Genomic DNA, 22,352 nt, shown 5'->3' on the forward strand with positions numbered 1-22,352 from the left:
GCGCCTCGCGTCCTTTGATTTAGGGGCTGGAGCCTGCTGGCCATGGCGCTCCCTCTCGTTAACAGACTGGACGACGAGGGAGCAAGGAGGAGGGTGGACATATAGATATTCATAACCCTTGGAGGGCACCATGTATTTGCACTCGCGCAGCGGGCGGAACAGAAGCTGGAGAGTGCCAGATCATAGTGGCATTAGCTTGTATGGTCTTAATGAATGGGAGGGCCACTCTAGTGGGGGCATCCGATGACAATACGTCCACCACTGGGTCTTGTACCTCCGGGACCGCCTCGGACTACAAGTTCATGTTCTGTGCAACACGCCTGAGGAAGTCCTGATGGGCCCTGAGGTCAATTGGAGGAGGGCTAGCAGATGAGGTTCCAGCTACAGCCTCGTCAGGGGAGGATGAAGAGGAGAGACCTGGCACGAGCGGGTCTGATGAGGGCTCCGCCTGGTGGACCGTGTCTGTCTCCCCGGGGGGCTCAGAGTCCTGAGGCTGGGTCAACCCTTCCTCCATAGGAGGAGGAGGAGGACGACGACGGGTAATTGTGGCCTCCGGCACCCTGTGTTCTGAGGCGTTTGAGCGCGAGGCACCTGGGTGAGGGTCTTGGGCCTGATGGTACGCCCAAGGCGTCCAGAATCCCCACTGCTGCGGTCCATGATCTTGAGGCTGGGGCTCATGGAACAAGGCAGCAGGCACGTCGGTGTCTGGGGCGTGTGCACTATCCGCCTGAGAAGACACAGACAGGTGTCGGGAAGGCCAGGGGGGAGCCGAACGAGGCTGGTACGAGTCCCTCGCTCCTGTCGCTGGAAATCTCCTCGGTGCTGGGGATCAGTACCGGGAATCATATCGGTGCAGAGATCGAGACCGGGACCTGCAACCAGCACGGTGCCGGGAGGTCAACCGGGATCTCAAACATCTGCAGCGGGACCGGCTGTGAGAGTCTCGGTGCCAGGAGCAGTGCCTAGAGCCAGAGCAGTACTGAGAGTACCGGGTGGGACGTGAGGTGGATCTGTGCCACGAGTACGACCAGTACCGCCGCGGTGAGCGGTGCTGGGACTGCAAGCGGCGTTGAGACCGGGACCATCCATGAGACCTTGAGCAGTGCCGGGACCTGGATCGAGACCGGTGCCGGCTCGTCGATTCCAGCGAAGGAGGCCTCATAGACTCATAGACTAATAGGTCAGAAGGGACCAATCTGATCATCTAGTCTGACCTCCTGCACAAGGCAGGCCACAGAACCCCACCCATCCAATTTTATAACAACCCCTATCCCTCATAGCGGCAGGCTTGCCTCTAGAATGCAGAACCCGCACCGGCGGTGCGGGGGGTTGAGGCAGGGCAGACTCAGTCATTGCAATAAGGTCCCTGGCCGGCGTGGAGGGGACTGTCAGCTCGACCACGGGTCTCACCGGGGAGCTCTCCACGACCGGACTCGACGGTCCTCTCCGGACCAGAGTCGACGGTACCACAGTCGTCGGTGCCGCAGCAGGAGTAGGTGCTGGGTGATCCAAATTAGTCTGCATCGAAGGTGTGGAGGAAGCTGAGGGCCTTCGGTCAGGTCCTTGTGCTGGAGAAGGCCGGTGCTGAGGTGTCTTGGCGGAGCCAGCGCGGTCCGGTGCCGGAGGAGCACTGTCAGCACTCGGTGCCGAGGACGGAGGGTTAAGGGCTACTTCCATAAGGAGAGTCTTTAAGCGAAAGTCCCTCTCCTTTTTAGTCCGCGGCTTAAAGGCCTTGCAAATGCGGCACTTGTCGGAGATGTGCGATTTCCCGAGGCACTTTAGGCAAGAGTCGTGGGGATCGCTCGTGGGCATCGGCTTTTTACAGGCCGAGCACAGTTTAAACCCTGGGGAACCAGGCATGGGCCCAGACACCGGGTGCGGGGAAGGGCTAACGCCCAAGCCTCGCTAAACTATATACAATACCTAACTAACTAACTAACATAAAACTAATTACACTATAGACTAATGTCAACTATATACAACAAGAGATCAAATGAACAAAGAGAAGCTAGGGGAGTGGAGGACAGCTAAGCCGCGCTCCACTGTTCCAACGACCGACATGGGCAGTAAGAAGCAACTGAGGAGCGGTCGGGTCGGCAGGGGTATATATCCAGCGCCATGATGGCACCACTCCAGGGGGCGACCTGCCGACCCACCGGAGTTGCTAGGGTAAAAATCTTCCGACGAGCACGCACACCTAACTGGAATGGATATGAGCAATCACTTGAAGGACCTAATGTACTAATAGCTGCAAAAATGTAGTGTTAGTTTTCGGTTGTAACAGCCAGTTCTCTGCTGTAATACATTGAAGCTAGGCTAAAGCATGCTCAAGGCCGTTTTAAGATACAGTATACATGTCTCAGCAGCGGAGAGGAGGGAGGAAGGGGGAAGACAAAAGATTAAGTGAGAAAAGATACTGCAGCTGGATGGGAAAGGAGGGGGGAAGTAAGAGATCAGCGAGTCAGCAAGAAAAAGTTCTCAGAAAGCAACTGGGATATAAAAGGAGGAAACTGCTTGTGTTAGGTGTGCTTGATTTGAGGCGTCAGTCTCCCTGCTCTGCTTTGAGATCTCAAACTTCATTTGCTTCTCCACCCTGGTGTGTTTATTGGCGCGGCACACCGGGCAACGGACGCCCACCGCTGTTGCATGGCCTCGGGCACTTTGTGCCGGCAACAGTCACATACTCTATACTTCAAAAGCCAGTGGTTTTAAAGTAGCAGTCTGACCTAACCAGACATCTTTTACACATACAAACTTAAAACTGAAAAAATATATATTTTTGCATCCAATAAGATTAACTATGGTAAATTTATTTACAGCTTTCAAATTCACAAAACAAATGTGAAAAAACAAAGAGCAAGAGTATGACTAATACATTATGAAATAGTTTGTGTACAGCATATAACAAGCAGTATATTAGTTTGTGACTTGTCAAAATATGGGGAGGGGAAGGATAGCTCAGTGGTTTGAGCATTGGCCTGCTAAACCCTGGGTTGTGAGTTCAATCCTTGAGGAGGCCATTTAGGGATTTTGGGATTGGTCCTGCTTTGAGCAGGGGATTGTACTAGATGACCTCCTTCATATACTATGAAAATCAGGATTGCATTACTTTATATTTTCTACAGTTAAGTGAGTAAAATGTGATACACTGGTTTCATGCATTAGTTTTTCACCTCTTGTGAACTAGGACCAAGTTCTGATTTAATTCAGTAAGAATTTGCAAGTCTTATCTCAATTTATCACAAAATTGCCACTTATGGCTTGTCTACATGAGGGTTTAGTATGCAGTAACATGAGTTCATCCGGTGTGAAAATGCCTGCATACACACAATATAATTCATTACAGTGCTCTAACTCTGCAATCACCAGTTACTCTAGAGTCCTCTTTCAAGCTGTGCTAAGTTTGATACAACTTGAAGTAGTGCAGCCTATTGTTCATTTGCATGCAATGCTGCCACACACTACTTTGGCAGTCCTCCAACTGCTATCCCAAACTGCTTTGTGTGTTTGTTACTGATCTGTTTGCCTATGTGCTTTCCACTGCTCTAGGATCAAGTTGACCAGATGTTCCCCTCCCTTGCTTAAAAACTGGCATAGGGCCAGAATCTGCTTATTTGCTCTTGGATTCAAATATATCAGCATCACTCCATATTACTCCAGAAGCATTACAACAAGCCTCGAGCAGCTGATTGGAGTTGTGCAAAGAGCCTAGACCTCTTTACTATGTGGGGAGAAGCACTGATGCAGCAAGCTCTTGTGGCTAGTCAACAAATAAAGACGTGTTTGTGGACATTGCTATGCAGATGTCTGCAAAGTGTCACAGCCAGGATGCTGACCAGTGCCAGACCAAAAACAAACAGCTCAGGAGGACTTGCATTAAAACCAGGGATGTCAGGAAACAGTCAAGACAGAATATAATCTGTCCGTTTTTTGAGGAGCTGGCCAGGATTTTAACCAATGATATCATTACTGAACCCAAGAAGGGTTGTATGTACCCTGCTTCGCACCCTCCCCCCCCGCAACCTCTGCCGATGACAAGCAGCAAGAATCTTTAGAGGAGGAACACGAGGAGGGCAGTAAAGAGCTCTCCCCACAAAGCCAGGATCTGTCTGGGACTCAAGACCTTAAACCAACTGTGTAAGAAGCAAGTCCAATTCTCAGCCAGATACCCAGGCTGAGCTTAAGGAGACAGATCCTAGAGAGGGAGCCTTAGCATGTAAGTATCTGTCTTTACAGCATATTATTCGATTGTGCTGTCCTAACTTCTGTTCCCGGTGCCCCATGACCACAGCCATTTTTGGCAGATTTGAGCTAGGGGCCTCTCTGAGTCTCCATTCCTTGGACCACACTGTCTGTTCTCCCCGCATCCCTCTACATGTTTTCAAAATGGTGGTTGGTCTGGCCAGGCAGTCAGCTTCTGTCTCATATTAATGCCCCAACCATTCACTGTTTAAAAGCCCATTTCATGGAGGGCACATACCCATCTACCTATTTTCCTTTCCTCTCCCTGCATCTATCCTGTGGGTCTTAGGTCCATTTGCTCTCTGAGAAGCCTGAGGTTGGAGAGGGAAAAACACACAGAACTACTCGAAGAGAGCATTGTAGTGTCCAGAGACAGTGTCATCATGACAAAAAACACTATGGAGAAAAAGGGATGTGGAGAGACAACTGAGAAGCAGAACACTCTGCTGCAGAGCATGCTGCTAGAAGGCACATAGACAATCTAATGCTCTCAACCAGGACCCAGCCATCTTCTGCAGCCCCTGGACAATATGGGGTACTGGGAACACCAGCATATGTTCTCTCCTGCACCCCTGCAACCATGCTCCTGAAACCATTTCCCTCCTCAGCCCAAGGTCAAGGCAATGAAAACAACTGCACCTGGCAACCCAGCTTCTAGAGCTATCTAACACCTTTGATTTAGAGCCCTGACACTGAACACCGTAAGGCCCAAGAACAAGAAGAGACAGAGGCAAGGTGTATACTTGCCTGTGAATTGAAGAGCCCCTCCTCCCCATTGTTATGTTCTGTTCTCCTCTGTACTGTGTCACTTTAAAACTGTGTTTCTTTGTTTTAATTAAAGGTTTATTTCTGGTCATTATATAATGAATTGTTGTTTAATAAGAAAAAACATGAAAAATTCATTCATGAAGAACTGACAATGCATTTTACACAGAAATCTTTAAATTGAACACATCACAGGCTTTTACAAAAATATAAAATAAAATAAGTGCCACAATGTGCTACTTATGTATCAGAGGGGTAGCTGTGTTAGTTTGGGTTTGTAAAAAGCAACAAACAGTCGTGTGGCACCTTACAGACCAGTGGTCCCCAACCTTTTCGTCTGGCGGGTGCCAGACGAAGGACCGTGGCGGTGGTCGTGCATCCGCCGAAATGCTGCCGAAATTCGGCGGCATTTTGGCAGTGACACCTCTGGATGACATCACTTGTTGGTGGCATTTCGGCGGATGCTCGAACTCCAGCCAGGACGCGGGCGCATTTAGATGCCCCTGGGGGCGCCATGGCACCCATGGACACCTGGTTGGGGACCCCTGTTATAGACTAACAGAAGTATTGGAACATAAGCTTTCGTGGGTGAATACCCATTTCGTCAAAGCTTATGCTCCAATACATCTGCTAGTCTATAAGGTGCCACAGGACTTTTTGCTGCTTTTTAATGTGCTACTTGTACCACCCCATTGAAGACACTAATGCTCACAATCCATTTGCCCCTCTTGCCAGAATAAAAGCTGGATATACAGCTGCACAATTTAAATGCTCTGAGTCTCAGGCCATAAAGCAAGAGCAACAGGCATTCCTGACAATTATCCTGGCTATTTCCATTTTTAAGTGGATGTCTTGATGGCTGCTCAAACCTCTGAGCAAGTCTCTGCATCTGAGCCCACCACTCATCATTGAGGCTTTCTCCCTTAGTCTCACAATACTGTGTAAAATACAATATGCAGCTACAATCTTAAGCAAGTTTTTTTCTGCAGCTTCTAACCTAGCTCATAAGCACACTCAACTGTCATGCTGCAACTACTGAGGCAATAGTTAAATAGCTCCTTCCTTCAGTCCAAGTGGCCTGTAAGTGAACATCTACACTGGAATAAAAGACCTGTGGCACAACTGCAGCTTCTTGGATCAGCTGACTTTCAGAGTTCCAGAGTCTGGGCTCCAGCCCAAGCCTGAACGTCTACATACCAATTTTACAGCCTCGTAGCGTGAGTCCTGTGAGTCCAAGTCAGCTGAGCCAGGCACAGGTATTTAATTGCTATGTAGATGTACCCTGAATGGCTTCCTTAACCAAGGAAGAGAGGATTAAATGGGTCTTCCAGGATGATCAGAACAATCTCCAGGCCACTGGTGTCCATAGTGATCCTGGGGGCAAACTCTCTTTTATTCATTAAGGAAAACAAAGCTGAATTCTGAAATATCCTAGCATCATGGACCTTCCCCAGCATTTTTGTTTGTGAACCTTCCATGATGGTCAACCATGTTCTGGGAAGACCCTGGAGAAATATCTTTTTCTATTGATCAACTCTGATCCTTCATGAGGAGGGCAAACAATAGGCACATGGGTCCCATCAAAATCCAACACAGTCTGGGAACCCCATGTGTGCAAATTCATCAATAATTTCCTGACCATTACCAAGCTTTATGGCCCAATGCAACAGTACCTTACACATGGCATCACATCCATGCATGACCATGGCCCCAACAGTCAATCTCCCTGTACCAAATTGCTTTGCTATGGACTAGTAACATGCAGGAGTGACCTGCTTCCCAACTGCACTGACAACCCACTTCTCAATGGGATGGGGCACCATACATTAGCACGCTGCTGCTGCAGCAGTTTCAGGGCTACTTCAGCACAGATCTAAAAAAAGGTTGCCTTTACTATTCTGAAATTCTCTTGCAACTAGTGCTAATTCCAAGTCTTCAGAACAATGGTCTCCCACCAATCCTTAGGCCAGAACAGTGGTGCACTGTGTGAAGCTGATCTAAGGACCTTTCCTGTAATAGCAGTTCCTCGGTGTCATCACCTTCTTCCTCCCTTCTCCGCGGCTGAAGCTGCTACTGTGGTAACATCATCTGTTTGGTGGTGCTAAAGGTGAAGTCCAAAATTGAAGCCACTCCGCTTCAAGAGCTCAAATAAACCCAGGCAGCCTCTGTGTATTCATAGTTGCCAGCAAAGCGGTGCAAAGGATTGTTGGGTCCATGCTGGCTAACAGCAATTAAAAAATGGCATTAGCCCACCCATAAAGAGATGAAGCATGAAGCAGATCAGAATCATGGGATTTTTTAAAAAATTTGACCCAAGACCCAGAATTACACTGGCTTCTGCTATGCACCCCACAGTGTACACAAGAAAAATCCCAGAACGCACACTGCTCAGAAGCAAAGCAAAGGCACATGGGATACCCTCCCAGAATGCCATGCATTTTGTATACAAGAAGCCCTTGCAAATGATGCGAATTGAAAGAGGGCATAGCCATTCTGCATATATGCTATTACTATGGCTTATGTACAGTGCATCAAACCCCCAGTGTAAACTAGGCCTTTTTTTAAAAAAAGGGATATAAAACAAACATCAGTCCATGTTATTATGTAACTGAAATAAAAAGTTCTTTCCTCCTTCCTATGACTTGCATTTTTAAGCTTTTTTGAGCCAACTGAAAAGATCAGAAAAAAAATCAGAGTTATATACTCCCTTTATGGTATAACTGTCTATTTAGATTCTTATATCACACCAATAATTGTTTTACTTGAATACACTAATGAGCATGTAAAAACAGGGTCTTAAAATGAAAAAAAAGTTTTAGACAACCTTAACTACAGGTGTTGCTACAAACTCTTCCTCTAATAAACTGTACTAGCTATCATTACTAAAAGATGGTCAAAACATGCAAGTTGAGGTGAACAAATCTATATTCTTTTATAAAAAAATATAAAAGAGGTTATTTATAATGCATTTTTCTAGTACTGTGCAATTAAGGTTTAACTCTCTAACCTGAGCAACTGTCTTCATCATCAGAAATAGGCACCTCTTTTTTCAGTAGCAGTTCCAGTTCTTCTGTTTCTGCTACATCAACTGGTCTCTCCCCATGTTTGTTGGCCTGAAATGGATTTCCACCATGTCGAAGCAGCAGCTTCACAATCTGCAATGTGAGAACTTGGTTTTTACATTTTGTAAGAGCTAAGAAGTGACCCACAAAATAAATACAAACATTAACTGTGCATTCTTCCTCATTTTTGACTTCTTGAGTAAATCTCCAATTTGACATGGGCTCTGTGTACTGTAATGACATAACAGAGTGCTCCAACCTTTTACCTACGGAGGCCCAGATTGCAAGAACTGGTCTTCTGGGTTGCATACTACCTGCTGAAATGGGATCTAGCCCATCAGATTAAGGAGAAAAAATGTACCCCCTCCCCACACAATTAAAATGTCTTCAGTTGTTTGGACCTAGCAACAGCAGGGGGTGCAAAGGAAGGAGCCGCTCTTCCCTCTTGTCCCCTCTGCTCCAGCCCTGCTCGCACTCACCCAGCTGCATCTCCTGAGTTCTCCCTTACTCTCCTTGACCCATCTGCACAGTACTCTGGTCTGAGGAAGGGGAAGTGTCACTTCAAGAAGTGTAGTGACAAAAGGCCACAGGTGGCTTTTGGGTTTTAGGAAGAAAAGGGCTGTGAGTCACTGCTATAAGATGATGAAAAACTGGAGGACCATAACTTTTTATTAAGTAAAAATGTACTTGTTTTCAAATTGAAAAGAGGTTCTAACAACAATTTTAATTAACTGAATCAGACAAGGCAGCACAGTGAGATATTTTTACCAAGCATGCATTCCCATGCCATGACTTATTCCTCTTCTCCATAACTGATGGCTGTCTCATACCTTCCCGCCAGAACTCTCCTCTCCTTCCAACATTAACAAGCGCTCTCTCCCTTCAGACCCTGTCAATATCCTGCATTATTTGGCAGCCAGATCTGAGCAGTTGGCACTTCTTCCTGGAACTATTGAGCTCTCCCTGAGTGCTTATGGGAGACAGCAGAGGAGCTGACAACTGAGCATGCAGGTAAACAAGGTACCAACTCAGCACACAGCAGCAGCTGTGACCTGTAGGACAGGCAATGGCAGTAGGCAGTATCAGCATAAGCCTTTCGGTGTTGCTTGAGGCTGAAGAACTTTGTAGCGGTAACTGGTGTGAGAGAAGTGATTGGCTAGCACAGGGGTCAGCAAACTTTCAGAAGTGGTGTGCCAAGTCTTCATTTATTCACTCTAATTTAAGGTTTTGTGTGCCGGTAATACATTTTAATGTTTTTAGAAAGTCTCTTTCTATAAGTCTGTAATATATAACTGAACTATTGTTGTATGTAAAGTAAATAAGGTTTTTAAAATGTTTAAGAAGCTTCATTTAAAATTAAATTAAAATGCAGAGCCCCTGGACCAGTGGCCAGGACCAAGGTAGTGTGAGTGCCACTGAAAATCAGCTTGTGTGCCACCTTCGGCATGAGTGCCATAGGTTGCCTGCCCCTGGGCCAGAATTTTTTTTCATGCATAAGACTTGAAATTTAACTTGTGATTAACAAATGAACAGGCCAGACAAAATCAGTGGGGGCAAGATGTGGGCCATCTGAACCACATGGACAAAACCCCCAAATTACACTATATAATAAAATTAGTAAATTGTAAAAAACTGTATATTCTATAACCGGGTTTAGAGGTACAACATGAAAAAAGAAAAGTTTGTCCTTATGTAATTCAGTAGTTGTAAAATGAATTTCTGGTAACACATTACATCAACTGGACAGCTGTGATTCCTGCTCAGCTCTCTTAAGTAGATGAACTAATAGGAAGATTTAAAAATGTTGTTGCCATGGCTCATTTGAAGGATAATTTCTTTCCCATTCCAAAATACTTTTTGTAACAAAACAGAAAGCACTGAACAAGTAAGAGGCAGCTACAAAATCCCATCTAAAATTATCTTCCTTGTCTATTGATCTAATCACATCACTAGCCCTTTTTGAATCCCTCCAGTTTAAAATTTCTTGTCCTTACCTTACAGACCTATATAATTCTGCCCTGGCTCATGCATCTCTGAACTTGTTTCTTATCACATGATCCCCTTAATTCCTTTAATGATGGAAGCTTTCATGCCCCTTTTGTACATTTCTTCCACAACTATCTTGGTGACTTTGTCCATCCAGCTCCTACGTGCCTAGAATGCTCTATTTTCTGTTTTCCAAGCCACTATCCTTTCTTCATTCAGTTCCATTCTGAAGGCCCTCTTCTGCCATGATACCCACAAGAAGGAAGTCAATAATTATAATATAACAAAAAAACTTGTCATTTTCTATTCTAGATTTCCCGACATACCTTGTCTTGTTTAGAATGTAACCCGTTTGATGTACAGATGATCTATGTTTTTAGTCTCATACAGTGATCAAAGCACATAGCACTTAAAATAAGGATTATTAATAACGCTAACAAATAAACAATCAATTACTGGAGCATCTAGTCTGCAGAAATCCTGCACAGAAATAAAACACAAACACAAATCCAGAAATGATGGAGAAAATAGATGGATGCAAACCTACAGAAATAATTACAATTTCCTTCAGCACTTGACAGTAAGTATTTAATTCTTAAAGAGTATCAGGAAAAAAACGCTTATCTAGCTCCATACATAAGTCCATAAATAAATGGATGAAATACTATAAAAATACTCTATAAAGTATCAATTTAAAATATTCACTAGAAGCTACAGTGTAGTTTAGAAGTTGTTTTCTGTTGAAAGACACACACAGGAGAAAAAGCCTTAGGAAAAAAATCTTGCTTTTTAACCTGCTTCCATTCAATAGCTTTTAGAGTCTTTCTACATTTTTTGAAGCAGAGAGTAGGACAAAAGATCTGTCGAGTACTGACAACGGCAAAAAGCAAGACAAAAGATTAAGATGTCACAAAATACAGAAACAGGATTACATGGTCATTCGGTAGAATCTACATCAGATTCAACATTTGCACCTACAGATATTTACTTATTTTTTCCCTAAAGCATACTTACATCTCTATGCCCACTGCTAGCAGAATCATGAAGTGGAGTATCATCATCCAGTCCTTGTGTGTTCACATCTGCTCCTGCTGCTATCAGAACCTTAGCAACATCATAATAACCAACATTACAAGCTTCATGAAGTGGAGTCCAACCTGTAATCATGGAAGTCAGAATCTTACAATATTAATATATTGTTTTTAACCAAACAAAGCACTTGAAAACATCAGCACAAAACATAATTGTTTTGTGGGTCATTTCAAAGTTGTGTGCATGTGTGTGTAGATAGGTATAGATATAGATATATCTATCTCCTAAGCAAATTCCTGTGCTATACTGGACTTTATATACATAACGTGGCACTACTGTAACACCTTCCGTCTCAAGATCAAAATGTGTTTTATAAATGTTAAGCCTCACACTAACACTTTATAGACGGTAAGCATCCTATATTTACTCAGATTAAACTGAGAACGGAGCTCACAATGCAAGTTTATGGCAAAATTGAGAATCTGATCAGAAACCAGCACCCTAATTACACACCTCACTCCTTCCAGGTAAATAAATATTTTAGACACATTATTTGATTTATATGCAAATGACTGAATAAGACTCCATTTGGAATTACAACAAACCTCCACCTTAAGAAGTTTGCTTATGCTAATTGCCAATATCTGTTCTTCTATAGTAACTGAACATGCAACAGTAATGACTGACAGCTTTCACACCTTTGAGTACAGGTGTGAATAGCACCTACCCCTTATCAATCATTCTAGATAAGCTACTGACAAATAAACAAAAAAAGCCATTTCCTTATATTTCTTAAAGCCACTAGCATTAATTCTCATAATCAGGGACTTCAAGACCCATCTTACTAACCCATCTGCCACCAAGGCTGCACATTTTCTCCACCTCACTTCTTCATTCAACCTGCAGCTCTAGTTCAACTCTCCCATTCACCAAAGGGCAATTTACTTTATTTGGTCTTCACCAAACAGTGCTCACTCCCCCTCTCTCAGATTTCTCTGTTGCTGAGTTACCCCTCTCCAACCATCAGCTGGCCTCTTTTCAACATCATCCAAGAGCCTCCCCTCATGCCCCATACTTGGCTTTTCTGTGACTGCCAGTCCATCAGTACTGATGACTTCTCATCTGTTCTTAGCCTTCTCCTCGCTTGATATGGCTGTTGATTCTTTCCAGGAACCAATCTCCTTCACTCTTGACTCTTTTTCCCATCTGCCATCCCAAAGTCTGTTCTATGAACTTCCCATCCCTAGCTTCCCACTCCTCCCCAGGGCCAATCAGAGGGGGGGCCTGGAGGGCCATTTAACCTGGGCCTCAAGCTCAAAGGGGGCCTCAAATTTAGACACTTGTTAATTTTTTGGCATTTGATAAGTTTTGCAACTTGTTTTTATGGACATCCCTATCAGACCAAAATGTGACACACGCTCTCAGCTGAGAGCTGCAAATTTAAGCAAATAAGAGATGTGATTTGGTAAAAGACAATTTTTTTGTTAACTGATATAGACTGTCATATTAAAGAGTTACAAATGTTTATAAATATAAATAAAAATATATCAGTTCTGATGGCACAAGATTAGACCGTGATGAACGTGTCCTCTCAGATCAGCTGATTATATAAACAAACCACTACTAGTGGCTGGTGCTGGATCAAGTGCGTGGTGAAAGGCAGAGAATGGTTACATTTTAGTGTCTTTATAGTTTTACGTCTAGTTGACTAAGGAATTTTTATTTGTGAGAACTCCTCATTATTATCGTCATATTAGCTAAAAGAGGTGACTAGTTGGTTGGTTGAGCCCTAACGTAGTAGCTTGGCCATCATCATAGGCATTTGTAGTCTCCAGGCCCAGATTCAAGGTGAAAACTTGAGGATAATCTTGCACAGTGAATTTTCCAAGGACGCACATTTGAAATTTTTGCACATTATCCCTCTGTCTATATCTGTGTCTGTGTTTACTATATATGTCATCCCTTTGTCTTCAGCTCATCCTGTTATGTTATATTTTGCATGCTTGAGTTTTGATTCAGTGATAAGGATAATAACCTGTCTGACTGTTTCATTGTGTGTTTTTAATTAGTATTCCTTCGTTTTAAGTCTTTTCAGTATTTGTGTACCATCAGCATTTGTGTACATGTTTACAGTAGAAGATTTCAAGTGTAGATAAGCTACTTATTTACAGCAGAATATTTCAAGTGCGGATAGAATACATATTGACCAGATACATCACTATCAAGGTGAGATTTGAAAGGGGTGCAAGCAAGAAACAGTGAAAAAATGACAGAAGCAGCAGCTAAGAGCTCAAAGCCCATACCTTCATTTCTCAAACCACTGGAAAACACACCTTACCCAACAAACAATACTACAGATAATGAACACTCCGCAACTGCAACAGGTGATATTTCAATGCCAATACCTGAACATGAGGACAGCAGTCAAGAAGGAGATGTGCCAACAATAACAGATGCAGCAGAAGATCCTGTGTACAATCAAGAAACTCAACAGCAACAGGAAGATGTAGATCTTATGTAGCAAGAGCAATTCATGAGTAGTACAGGTTTGACTGTGACTAACATTGGAATTACTGACAAGAACAATGCTGCCCAAATGCAATCTTTTCTTCAAATTAGTTGTTTTGAAATTCCAAGTAACATTCCACAAAATCATGCTTTCCCTACTTGTCTGCTGACAAAAACTCTTCCAAAAGGGGAGACCTGCGCAAGAGACTGGTTATGCTAGAGTACGGAAAAATAATCTCTGTACTGTGCACCCTGCTTCATTTTGAACAAAAGTGCTGCAAATGCATCAGTTTTCCTTGATCAATCAGGATGGAGCATCAACAGAGGTTGGAAGAAGTTGAAAGACCAAATACCACCACATGAGAGTTCAACGTCACACAAAGAAAACTACGTTGCATGGAAATCAGCCAACAGGGCAGCATCAGCTGAAAGTTCAGTTGAGAATTAACTCTTGACGGAACTTTCTACAGAAACTAACAACTGGAAAAAACTTCTTGAGTGCATCCTGAATGTCATCCTTTTTCTTTTTGAGTGAGGAGTGGCTCTTTTTGGTTCCAGTCAATGTACTGGTGATCGTGCAAATGGAAACTTTCTAAGCATAGCTGAGCTCCTCAGCAAATATGACCCACTTTTATCAGAGCATGTTTAATGTGTTCGAGAATCACAAGAGAGTCAAAAGTGCATGCAAGTCCATTATCTCTCAATACACATACAAAACGAGTTTATTGAGCTATGTGGACCATTCATACAAACAATTATTGATGATATTCGAAATCCAAGTGTTTTTCAATCATTGTTGATGCCACTCCAGATTGTTCTCACAAAGAACAGACTACTATGGTTATTCAATATGGTAAGACTGTACACAGCTCAAAATTTTCAACTGAAGAAAGGTTTACTTTGTTTGATAATTTCACGAGAAAAAAAGGAAAAGAAATTGCTGCTTGAGTACTAGCAATTCTAGAAGGTTTTACGTTCAATTTTCAAGTCTGCATTGGTCAAGTCCATGACAATGGATCTAATATGGCTGGGAAGTACAAAGGTGTACAAGCAGTTCTGCTTGAACATAATTGAAACTATTTTCTCCAGCTGTGGAAACTACATACTAAACCTTCTAGGTGCTGACTGTGCTGAATCATGCAAGGAGGCAATTATTTACTTTGGAACGGTTCAGCAAATGTACAATCTCTTCAGTAGTTGTGACAAAGTTCTTCCTCTGCCTTGGTGGGTCCTGCGCTTATTGGCAGATTTGCTCACCTCAGAAATTCACGGCAGCCCTGAGTTTGGCCACTTTTGCCAGTGGCTCAAACCTGCCATTCACTCAGCTAACCTCATCACTGGCCAGCATGGGGAAAAGGAGAACAATCCCCGCAGTCTCTGCTGGCCCACCTAGTGGGTCGGGGCGTAAGCCAGAAACCTTCCCCTCAGATGGGACCCACAGTCCAGGTCAACTCTTCTTATATCAAATAGGGAGTTGAGGGGATGGGGAGAACCCGGGCCCACCCTCTACTCCGGGTTCCAGCCCAGGGCCCTGTAGATTGCAGCTGTCTACAGTGTCTCCTGTGACAGCTACAACTCCCTGGGCTACTTCCCCATGGCCTCCTCCCAACTCCTCCTTTATCATCACCACAGCACTTTCCTCTTGATTTCTGATAAGGCTTGTTCTCCTCAGTCCTCCAGCAGTACGCTTTCTCACTTTCAGCTTCTTGCACGCCTCTTGCTCCCAGCTCCTCGCATGCACCTTACTAACTAAAGTGACATCCTTTTTAAAACCAGGTACCCTGATTAGCCTGCCTGTCCTAATTGATTCTAGTGGCTTCTTAATTGGCTCCAGGTGTCCTAATTAGCCTGCCTGCCATAACTGGTTCCAGCAACATCCTGATTGTTCTGGAAAAGACGGTTACTCACCGTTGTAACTGTTGTTCTTCGAGATGTGTTGCTCATATCCATTCCAGGTAGGTGTGCGCGCCGCGCGTGCACGTTTGCCGGAAACTTTTTAACCCTAGCAACTCCAGTGGGCCAGCCGGTCGCCCCCTAGAGTGGCGCCACTATGGCACTAGATATATACCCCTGTCGGCCCGCCCGCTTCTCAGTTCCTTCTTGCCGGCTACTCTGACAGTGGGGAAGGAGGGCGGGTGTGGAATGGATATGAGCAACACATCTCGAAGAACAACAGTTACAACGGTGAGTAACCGTCTTTTCTTCTTCGAGTGATTGCTCATATCCATTCCAGGTAGGTGAATCCCAAGCCTTACCTAGGCGGTGGGGTCGGAGTGAGAAGTCGCAGCCTGGAGCACTGCAGAGCCAAAGGCCGCATCATCTCTGGACTGCTGAACCAGGGCATAATGGGAAGCGAATGTGTGGACCGATGACCAGGTCGCCGCCCTACAAACCTCTTGGATTGGCACGCGGGCAAGGAAAGCCAGCGATGATGCCTGTGCTCTGGTGGAGTGAGCAGTCACACGGCCCGTCGGAACGTGGGCCAGGTCATAACAGGTCCTGATACAGGAGGTAACCCAGGAAGATATCCTCTGCGAGGAAATCAGTAGCCCCTTGACCCGGTCCGCTACCGCCATGAATAAGTGGGGGGACTTGCGGAACGGTTTGGTCTTGTCCACATAAAATACTAGCGCCCGACGGATATCTAGCGAGTGGAGCTGTTGCTCCCTGCGGGACGAATGGGGCTTTGGGAAAAAGACGGGGAGGAAGATCTCCTGGTTAATGTGGAAAGCTGAGACCACCTTGGGAAGGAAGGCAGGGCGTGGTCTCAGCTGCACCTTGTCTTTATGGAAGACCGTATACGGGGGATCTACTGTGAGGACCCGTAGTTCTGACACCCGTCTAGCTGAGGTGATGGCCACTATGAAGGCGGTCTTCCATGAGAGATAGAGCAGGGAGCAAGTAGCTAACGGCTCGAAAGGATGACCCATGAGCCGAGTTAGGACCAGGTTGAGATCCCATGAAGGGGCAGGAGGGCGGATCTGTGGATAGAGACGCTCCAGTCCCTTCAGGAATCTCACCACCATAGGGTGGGAGAAGACGGAACATCCGTCCACTCCAGGATGAAACGTGGAGATAGCCACTAGGTGGACCCGGAGAGACGACAACGCCAGACCCTGGGCCTTGAGGGACCAGATGTAGTCTAGAAGAGTGGTGATAGGAATCTCCATAGGGAGAAGACCTTTCTCCGAATACCAACAGGAGAAATGCTTCCACTTAGCCGAGTAAGTAGCCCTGGTGGAAGGCTTTCTACTGCCCAGGAGAACCTCCCGAACCGGGGTAGAGCAGCGTAGCTCGGAGCCTGTCAACCACGCAGGAGCCATGCCGTAAGGTGCAGAGACGGAAGGTCCGGGTGACAGAGCCTGCCGTGGTCCTGGGTGATCAGGTCCGGATGTAGGGGCAGGGCAACTGGGTTGGCTACTGAGAGGTCCAGCAACATGGGGTACCAATGTTGTCTGGCCCACGCTGGAGCTATGAGAATCACCCGAGCTCTGTCTCTGCGCACCTTGAGGAGAACCCTGTGTATCAGCGGAACGGGAGGGAACGCATAAAACAGGTGGGTCGCCCATGGGATCAGGAAGGCATCCACTATAGACCCGGGGTCCCGACCCTGAAAGGAGCAGAAAGTTCGACATTTCCTGTTCTCCCTGGACGCGAAGAGGTCCATCCGGGGACGACCCCACCTCTGGAAGAGTGAGAGGGCGACGTCTGAACAGAGGGACCACTCGGTGCGAGCAGAAGGACCTGCTCAGTCGATCTGCTAGAGTGTTTCGTACTCCCGGGAGATAGGAGGCGGAAAGGTGAATGGCATGGGCTATGCAAATTCCCAGAGACACATCGCCTCGAGACATAGGGGAGAGGACCTGGTGCCGCCCTGCTTGTTGATGTAGAACATGGTCGTCGTGTTGTCGGTGAACACCACGACACAACGACCCTGAAGGTGATGGACGAACGCTTGACAAGCAAGATGGACCCGTATGTTGATGTGAAGGCCCAGCTCCTGAGGGGTCCATAAGCCTTGAGTTCTTTGGGTGCCCCAAGCCAGATCTGAGGCGTCCGTAGTCAGGGATGCCGAGGGTTGGGGCGGATGAAACGGGAGCCCCGCACAGACTACGGACTGCTCCAGCCACCACCGAAGGGAGTCCAGTACCCTTTGGGGAACAGTGACAACTGTGTCCAACGAATGTCTGACCGGCCGGTACCGCGCGATGAGCCAAGATTGAAGAGGCCTCATGCGGAGTCGGGCATATGCTGTCATGAACATACAGGCCGCCATATGGCCCAGGAGGGCCTGACATGTTCTTAGACAGGTCAGCGGGGCCGCCTGCAAGCGCAGAATGATGGCTGACAGCGACTGGAACCTGGGCAAGGGTAGCAAGGCCCTGGCTAGGGTAGAGTCCAGAACGGCCCCGATGAACTCTATCCTCTGCGTGGGGAGCAGAGTAGACTTGTCCACGTTGATCACGAGGCCTAGGGCAGCAAAGAGGCTGCTGAACCTGCGGACGTGGTTGCGGACCTGCAGCTCCGATGTGCCCCGGATCAGCCAGTCGTCGAGGTAGGGGAACACGTGAATGCGGCAGCGCCGGAGGTGTGTGACGACGACTGCCATGCATTTCGTGAACACCCTCGGGGCCGTAGAGAGGCCAAACGGGAGGACCACAAATTGATAATGTTGGCGGTCGACCACAAAGCGGAGGAAACGCCTGTGCTGGCGTGCCCTGACATGCTAGCGTCCTGCATGTCGAGGGCTGCATACCAGTCTCCGGGATCCAGGGATGGGATGATGGTTCCAAGGGATACCATACGGAACTTCAACTTCAGCATATACTTGTTGAGTTCCCGCAGGTCGAGGATAGGTCTGAGGCCCCCCTTGGACTTGGGGATTAGAAAGTAGCGGGAATAAAACCCCTTGCCCTTCTCGCTCTCTGGAACCTCCTCTATGGCTTCCCTTGACGAGGAGCGTGTGCACCTCCTGACGGAGGAATTGCTCGTGAGGGGGTCCCTGAAGAGGGACGAGGATGGTGGGTGGGTGGGCGATGAAAACTGCAGGCGATAACCGGCCTGCACAGTACGCAAGACCCAACGGTCCGATGTTATTTGGATCCACGCCGGGAGGAAAAATGAAAGACGGTTGGAGAACTGCGGGGAAGGATCCGGAGGGGAAACTGGTACTGCGCCCTCGGGCGCACCTTCAAAATGAAGGCTTGGGTCCAGGAGGGGCCTTGGCGGAGCCTTGGTTTTGCCCCGTTTGGCCACCCGACTGTCTGCGTCGATTGTTCCTGCCGCGGCGCCTGGTGAGGTCCTGCCGTGGACAGAACTGAGGATACGGGCGACGCTGCTGTTGTTGGTTCTGCTGCCGGAATGGCCTGCGCTGTGTCGCAGGCGTATGCATCCCCAAGGACTGTATTATGACCCTATTGTCTTTAAGGTCCTTTAGTCTGGGGTCTGTTTTAGCGGAAAACAGGCCCTGGCCTTCGAAGGGGAGGTCCTGAATAGTATGCTGGAGCTCTGGCAGAAGGCCAGAGACCTGAAGCCAGGAAATTCGGCGCATCGTAAGCCCCGAGGCAAGGGTCCGAGCGGCCGAGTCCGCAGCATCTAAGGAGGCTTGTAGCGAAGTCCTCGCTACCTTTTTGCCCTCATACAGGATGGTGGTAAACTCCTGGCGGGCGTCCTGTGGTAACAGCTCTGCAAATTTTCCCGCCGCTACCCAAGAGTTAAAGGAGTAGCGGCTAAGGAGGGCCTGCTGGTTCAAGACCCTGAGCTGTAGCGCCCCCGCTGAATAGACCTTACGGCCCAGGAGGTCCATCCGTCTCGCCTCCTTCGACTTGGGTGCCGGGGCCTCTTGACCGTGGTGCTCCCTGTCGTTCACCGACTGGACCACAAGGGAGCAAGGTGTCGGGTGAACGTGCAGGTACTCATAGCCCTTCGAGGGGGCCATGTGCTTCCTTTCCACTCCTCGAGCGGTCGGAGGGATGGAGGCTGGTGACTGTCAGATAGTAGCGGCGTTGGCCTGAATAGTCTTGATAAAAGGCAGGGCCACTCTGGTGGGCGCATCGGCGGAGAGGATGCTCACCACTGGGTCCTCGATTTCAGAGACCTCCTCTGCTTGAATGTCCAGGTTCTGTGCCACTCGTCGGAGGAGGTCCTGGTGTGCCCTAAGAGCTAGAGGGGGAGGGCTGGAGGACGAGGTACCCGCCACTGCCTCATCTGGGGAAGACGACGAGGAAACCCCCGGCAACAGAGCGTCCACGGGGGGTTCTGTCTGAGGCTGCACCTCCGTCACTGGAGGGAGCTCTGGGTCCTGGTGGCTGGACCTGTCTTCTGCTTCCGGGAAGGGAGGGGGTCTAGACACCGTTGCCTCAGGTGGCCTGCATTCCGCCGCAGGGCGGGGAGTAATATGTTGTGGACCCTGGGCTTGGCGGTACGCCCATGGGGTCCAAAACCCCCACTATTGAGGCCCTCGTTCCTGAGGTGGAGGGTCCTGAAACAGGGCCGAATGTCTGTCCTGGCCCAACGCATAGGCACTCTCTGCCTGAGAGGACACGGATGGTTCCCTTGAAGGCCACGGAGGCGCTGATCCAGTTTGATAGACCTCTCTCTATGCCGACGCTCTCCTCGGTGCCGAGGATCGGTGCCGCGACCCGTATCGATGCCGGGATCGGGACCGGGAACGGCGTGGTAGTTGGTGCCGGGATCCGGATCGGGATCTGCCTCGAGGTTGGTGCCGAGAGCGGGACTGCGACCTTCATTCAGTGCGGTGCCGGGATGGCAGTGGGGACCGGGACCTGCCACCGACGCGGTGTTGGGAGGTCGACCGGGATCGGGACCTACCACCGGCTCGGTGCCGGGAGGTCGACCGAGGAGCTGAACGCCGAGGTGAACGGCTCCTAGAGTCTCAGTGCCGGTGGTAAGAAGAGCCAGACCGGGACCGTGCAGATGCTGATCGGCACCGCGAGTGCGACCGGTACCGCCGGGGAGAACGGTGCCGGGACTGCGAGCGGCGCCCCGAGCGCGAGCGTTCCCGTCTCTGGGGCGATCGCTGCCGGGACTCCGGAGACAGTGCTCTCAGCATCGGTTTGCCTCTGGAGGTTACCCGTACAGGGGGTGCCGTGGTCTGAGGCTGCGATGGCTCCGTGAGCGCTATCAAGTCCCGTGCCGAGGCAAAGGTCTCCGGCGTAGATGGGACTAACAGCTCGAACCCTGATCTCAAGGGGGAGCTAGGAGGGGCTGGACTCGACGGACTTTCCGGACCCAGAGTCGACAGCAGCCCTGCAGGCGGTGCCGCGGCCAAGGTAGATGCCGGGTGTTCCACTCGAGCCTGCCTCGATGGTGTTGCAGACGTCGAGGGTCTTGGATCTGCTCCCGGTGCCGGGGATGGACGGTGCCGGGGAGTCTTGCCGGTGCCGGCGCGGTCTGGCACCGGAGTAGAAGTGGCCGGTTGCGCCGCCAGTGCCGGAGTCAGCGCCACTTCCATTAGGAGAGCGCGGAGTCTTTGATCCCTCTCCTTCTTTGTGCAAGGCTTAAAGGCCTTGCATATACGACACTTCTCACTGATGTGCGATTCCCCCAGGCACTTGAGGCATGCGTCGTGGGGATCGCTAGTCGGCATCGGCTTCTTGCATGCCGAGCACTGCTTGAAGCCCGGCGAACCAGGCATGAGCCCGGTGCCGGGCGGGCAACGGCCCACCCGCGAACAAGTTAAACAAGTATATATAATAAACAACTAACTAATATACTACTTCAAACTATCTATAAAACTATTTACAAGTATGACTACGAACAGAGTACAGGAGAGCTAGGTACGTGGAGGACAGCAAGCCGCACTGCACAGTTCCAGCAACCAACACGGCGGTAGGAAGGAACTGAGGAGCGGGCGGGCCGGCAGGGGTATATATCTAGTGCCATAGTGGCGCCACTCTAGGGGGCGACCTGCCGGCCCACTGGAGTTGCTAGGGTAAAAAAGTTTCCGGCAAACGTGCACGCGCAGCGCGCACAGCTACCTGGAATGGATATGAGCAATCACTCGAAGAAGAATAACCCATTATCTTACTCAGGGAAAAGGGACCCGCCGAATCTGGGGCTAATATATCTACCTTCTATCACTCTCCTGTAGCCATCTGGCCTGAACCTGTCACACAGTCCACAAAGGTGAGAAATTCTGAAACAATATCTTCCTGTTTCACTGCATTTAATGTCCAAAACTAGAGAGTCTGCACAAATTGATTGTGTTCAACCAGTTGCGCGGCATTTGAATTCAGTGAGAAAGGCTTTAAATGAGCTTTAATCTCTCAATCTCACTGCACAAGCTCGAACTGAACTTCAGTCTATTCAGAAGCACATGTCCAAATTTGAATGCATTCGGATGTTATCTTTGTGGATAAAACTACTTACAATGATCCACCAAACTAATCTGGTAATTGAAGCATGCAATGCCACACTTGCTGTTGAGAGAGATAACATTGAAAGTCTTATCAATGACATTCAACAGATTCATGAACAATGGGATGCAATCCTGATTGAGTCCAAATTAGTAGCACAGAATATTGGCATTTCATCTGAATTCTCCACCAATTGCAATTTACCTGAATCCAATGCAGAGCAGCATTATAGGGTCAATGTCTTTCTTGTCATCATTGACTCTATTCAAACAGGTCTTACACATTGATTTGAGTCACTGCGACTAATTTGTACTCTTTTTAGGTTTCTTTGGCAGTTCAACAGACTGAGTAATGAAGATCTACTTTCTGAAGCTGAACA

At 47.9% G+C, this 22,352-nt stretch overlaps 1 protein-coding gene across 8 annotated transcripts in view; it reads right to left on the minus strand.

Annotated features, from left to right (window-relative positions):
- The window catches only part of ANKRD12 (ankyrin repeat domain 12), a 129,025-nt gene that overhangs the window by 33,936 nt on the left and 72,737 nt on the right, over positions 1-22,352 (minus strand). For all 8 annotated transcript variants that reach the window (XR_003999099.1, XR_003999100.1, XM_030552770.1 and 5 more), the window contains 2 exons: positions 11,070-11,212; positions 8,015-8,162 (listed from right to left, as the gene is read on the minus strand). Coding sequence is in view for 6 of the 8 variants with exons in the window: in XM_030552770.1 (XP_030408630.1) it covers positions 8,015-8,162; positions 11,070-11,212 (291 nt within the window). In the remaining 2 variants the exon portion in view is untranslated. The remainder of the gene's footprint in view (positions 1-8,014; positions 8,163-11,069; positions 11,213-22,352) is intronic.

This window comes from Gopherus evgoodei, chromosome 2 (genome assembly GCF_007399415.2).
Source record: "Gopherus evgoodei ecotype Sinaloan lineage chromosome 2, rGopEvg1_v1.p, whole genome shotgun sequence".
NCBI lineage: Eukaryota > Metazoa > Chordata > Testudines > Testudinidae > Gopherus > Gopherus evgoodei.